Below are 4,069 nucleotides of genomic sequence, written 5' to 3' on the forward strand. Positions count from 1 at the left end.
GCATAATAAATATTTGTGAGAATATTGGTTTAATTTATTTTTTTCAATTATTTTAATTTTTTTTTTCATTTTACCTTAATGGATACCCAATGGGTTTCCCATAACCAATAGGTATTCCCATACCCCGAATCCGTAGGTTATTAGACGGGGATGGGACGGGGATGTAGGTATAAATAGGTAGCGGAGATGGAGCGGGGATTGCATTCCCCGTACATTAACGGCCTAATTTCCATCTCTACCTAGACCAGACTTAAATAAAATTAAAAAATAAAAATGAAAAATAAATTTTACAAAACACATATTTTCTATTTTTAAAATTAAAAAATAAAGTGACTACACGTATTTTTATTTTTTAAAATAAATTTTTAAAAATAAAAATTGTACTTTATTAAAAAATTAAAAAAATAAAATTATTACCGAACAACATTTACAATGATCAAGCTTTTGTAATCTGAATAACGTAAGGCACTACTAATTTAAGATGAGTACTCCCACTAAGTCCCTATATTTCAAGTTGCAATTAGTATAATTTGGTTTGCTTGGAAATGAGGATTCAATCATTATGCTTACGGTGAATTTCACTTCAGCCTTCAAGTCAAACAGATCAAGGTACAAGTCATTACATTATTATTAGAATCTTTAATATTCAATTAAATAAATAAAACATTAATTATACCAGACAACAAAGTCAAGATGGCCGAGTTGGTCTAAGGCGCCAGTTTCAGGTACTGGTCCGAAAGGGCATGGGTTCGAATCCCATTCTTGACATTATTTGACATCTTTTTTTTATTTTATTTATAATAATGTGAATAAAAACATCTTCATTATTATTAGTTTTTTTTTGTTGCTATGCTTGGTATAAATATGAACAAAACCTTTTATTTCCTTAAAAAAAGAAAAAAAAATTATGAACAATATTTATCCAAATCCATGATGAAATGGGAGTGGGACACATGAAGCAAGATTAACTTATTAAGGGGTAACACTGGAATGTGCTTATATATCCTTAGTTACAGGTTGCATGTTAATAAACACCAAAAAATAAAAATACCAAAGAAAGCTCTCTCAACTCCTATATCTATCTATATATATAATTTCCTTTCCCTCAAAAAATCAAAATAAAAACAGCAAGACTAATAAACTATACGTATTTTTTTTAAGGAAGAAAATAGCTAGTAATCTTAATTGAGTGAATTATGGATGCCACTCCCCTTATCCGATGACCCAATTAAACCTTCCCTCCTCAACTTGTCCTCCTTAGCTTTCCTGCAAAACACCACCCAAGAATTGACCTCAAGAGATATACAAGCGCCGATCAACGTAGCCAAACACAAGCAGTACCCAAGCTTAGCGTACGAGCCCCCTTGACCCATTACTTCAAACCCTTGGAAAACGTTGATCACTCCCAAAACCACGCACGCGTACCCAACAAAGTGGTGATATGACTTCCAATACTTTCTGAATTTGTTCGTTGTTTTCGGCCGAAACAGCAGAGCCAATGTCTGAAGCGCTCCCAGCAAGAACGCCGCGAAACCCAGCTTACGGTGAAGACCGTACTGGACTCCCGGTGACAGATCGCCTAGCCGTATTCCAACAGCAAATCCCACCGTTCCCAGCACGAACCCCGATAGCTGAATCCCCATGTGGACGTAGAACCAAGTTGGCCCAATTGACTGTATGTGTCTCAGGTAACGCGCCGTCACGGCTCCCGTCGGGAGTAAGATACCCCAGGCGATGCCGTTAATGACGCCGTGAAATGTTCTCAAGGTTAAGATGACGCCGTTTCGCTGCCCCCCTGCGGTGGATCCGGATTCCACGTCGATGGTTGCCGTGGAAGACAGGTCATCGGCGTTGGTCGGGTGAATCGTCGGGGAGTAGCCCTGGACGTAGAGGCCGCGGTTCCAGACGTGATGAATTCTTGTCCGATTAGGAGCCAGTTTGAGGGTGGCGAAGATCTGGACGGCGGCGCCGGAGTGGACGGTAGCGAGTTTTCCGCCGTAGAGTGTGGCGGAGGAAGAAATGAGGTGGATGTCGAGAGGACGAGAGAGGAGTGGGGTTCGCTGGAGCTTAACAGTGGGGTCGATTACGTAAGGGAGGAGGACAATTTGGCCGGAATTAGGATCGGGAAAGGCAATGAGAGCTCGGGTTCCGGTCATCTCTGAGGATACGGGGTTGATGCCCCAGCCTACCCAACCGGAGGGAGAGATGAAATTTCCGAAGAAGACGAGGTCAAGTGTTGAGTTGTGGCGGTGGAAGGTCCAGGCTATGGAGGCTTGTTGGGATGGGAGTGTCATGCATTTTTGGAAGGTTTTTGTTTGAGTTTGGGTGTTGCAGTGTGAAGAAAGTGCATTGTTGGGAAAGAAGAAGAAGATGATGAATACAATTATGATGAAGAGATTCATGTTAATTGGGAGAAGTGATCAATATGGAATAAGAATGTGATATGAGTTCTTTTGTTTTTGAGATTTTATGTGTTGGAGACTTGGAGTTTTTGATAACAAGAGTGTATAATAATATTATTGGACGGTCGTGAAGATGATGATTACTACCAAGTATAATGATGATATGAGTGGAGGAATACTGATATGAGCTTAGCTTTGAAGTAAAGCTTATATTATTTCTTTCTTTTGGTTTGGTGGTGTAAGTAGAAATATAAGATGTGATAATGAAGGTTATTCCTTTTTCTTATATAATTAAATATATTAATTGTCGCTTGTGTAAAAAGCTTGCCAGTTAGAAAATACCATTCAGTCAAAAAAAAATGTCTATTGTTGTGTAATCATTTTTATTAATTATAACATAACAATGTAAAAAAAATGGAATAATGAAACGAGTGGTTGATTGAATTCATCGAATATTCGAATTCAAGTCTACCGGTACGTATATTAGAGAACGCTTACCGCACTTCCCTTTGACACCATCGTACTATGATAAACAGCTCATATAATTGAAATGAGGGTATTAAAGCTAGATATTATTAATCACTACAAGAAGAATGGTCATTAGCGATTGAAATTTCCACGGTATTTATAAGGAGATCCCTCGGTGTTGGATATTATCGCAATGACGCTAATGCGCGTTGGTAATAAATTGTCGCTAATGAAGTTTAATAGCTGCCCACTGATACTCCGCCGTTATTAATAATTAATAGCGACAGTCTTGCCAGAACTATATATTGTCATATGTGTAAACTATGGTACTTTATTTTAAATAATATATATGTATTTTGTGAATAGGTTAACTTAAATTATAATTTGTGAGAATATTTTATATATATATATAAAAAAATAAAGGTTAATTTAAATTTTTGCACCTTGAATTTCGACATATACCAAATCATTTCAAGTTGTTAAAAATTATTGAGGTTGTTTGATTTAACGATTTTTATCTAATTTTACTAAAGAAAGTATGACGTACGTGAATGAAAATTTTAATAGCACAATTTAATCCATGTTAAAGTTCAAGAGATTTGATTTGATAGACAAAATTTAAGGGCAATCGTCACATTAGCAAAATTAAATAAAATTAGATAAAAGTTCTTAAATCCAATAATTTCGATAGTTCAGGATAAATTTTTAACGATCTGAAAAATTTAAAGAATATGATTTGTTACATGTTAAAGTTCAAGAACAAAAATCTTAATTAGGTTATGTCATGTCCGATGCGAAGAAAGTGATATCTTTTTTGGGGAATTATCTCATAACTGTTTTTTTAACTTTTTTTTTTTAAATTTACGGTTTGGGTTTTTAAAGTAGTTGCAGCGCTAGTTGCAATAGGATTTTCTATACGATTTTTTGTTGTAATTTAGGTTGCAGCGCTAGTTGCAATAGGAGATTCTATGTAGAATTCCGTAAAAATGCAAAAAAAAAAAAAAAAAAAAAAAAAAAAAAGCATTTTGAAGTGTAAAAATGAAAAAGCCCAATCTTTTTATAGAGATATCAAAAAAAGATAAATAAAATTTTATTTTATTTTTAAAATTAATATTTTAAAATAAAGAAAGGACAAAAGTGTTGTAAGATATAGATATGTGTGTAAGGCAAGACTATGTAGGACCTAGCAAAAGTTCTCT

The 4,069-nt window shown here is 35.2% G+C and overlaps 1 protein-coding gene and 1 non-coding gene across 2 annotated transcripts; one reads left to right on the plus strand and one right to left on the minus strand.

Annotated features, from left to right (window-relative positions):
• Nucleotides 1-687: 687 nt before the first annotated feature.
• Nucleotides 688-768, plus strand: TRNAL-CAG (transfer RNA leucine (anticodon CAG)). Its single transcript has one exon. It is a non-coding gene; the product is annotated as a tRNA-Leu (tRNA).
• Nucleotides 769-945: 177 nt separating this feature from the next.
• LOC115701206 (cytochrome b561 and DOMON domain-containing protein At2g04850) lies at nucleotides 946-2,961 on the minus strand. Its single transcript, XM_030628934.2, has one exon. It carries the CDS (start codon nucleotides 2,400-2,402, stop codon nucleotides 1,182-1,184), a length of 1,221 nt encoding a protein of 406 aa, XP_030484794.1. The 5' UTR covers nucleotides 2,403-2,961; the 3' UTR covers nucleotides 946-1,181.
• Nucleotides 2,962-4,069: the final 1,108 nt, after the last annotated feature.

The sequence above is a fragment of the Cannabis sativa genome, chromosome 8 (assembly GCF_029168945.1).
Source record: "Cannabis sativa cultivar Pink pepper isolate KNU-18-1 chromosome 8, ASM2916894v1, whole genome shotgun sequence".
NCBI classification, from domain to species: Eukaryota; Viridiplantae; Streptophyta; class Magnoliopsida; order Rosales; family Cannabaceae; genus Cannabis; species Cannabis sativa.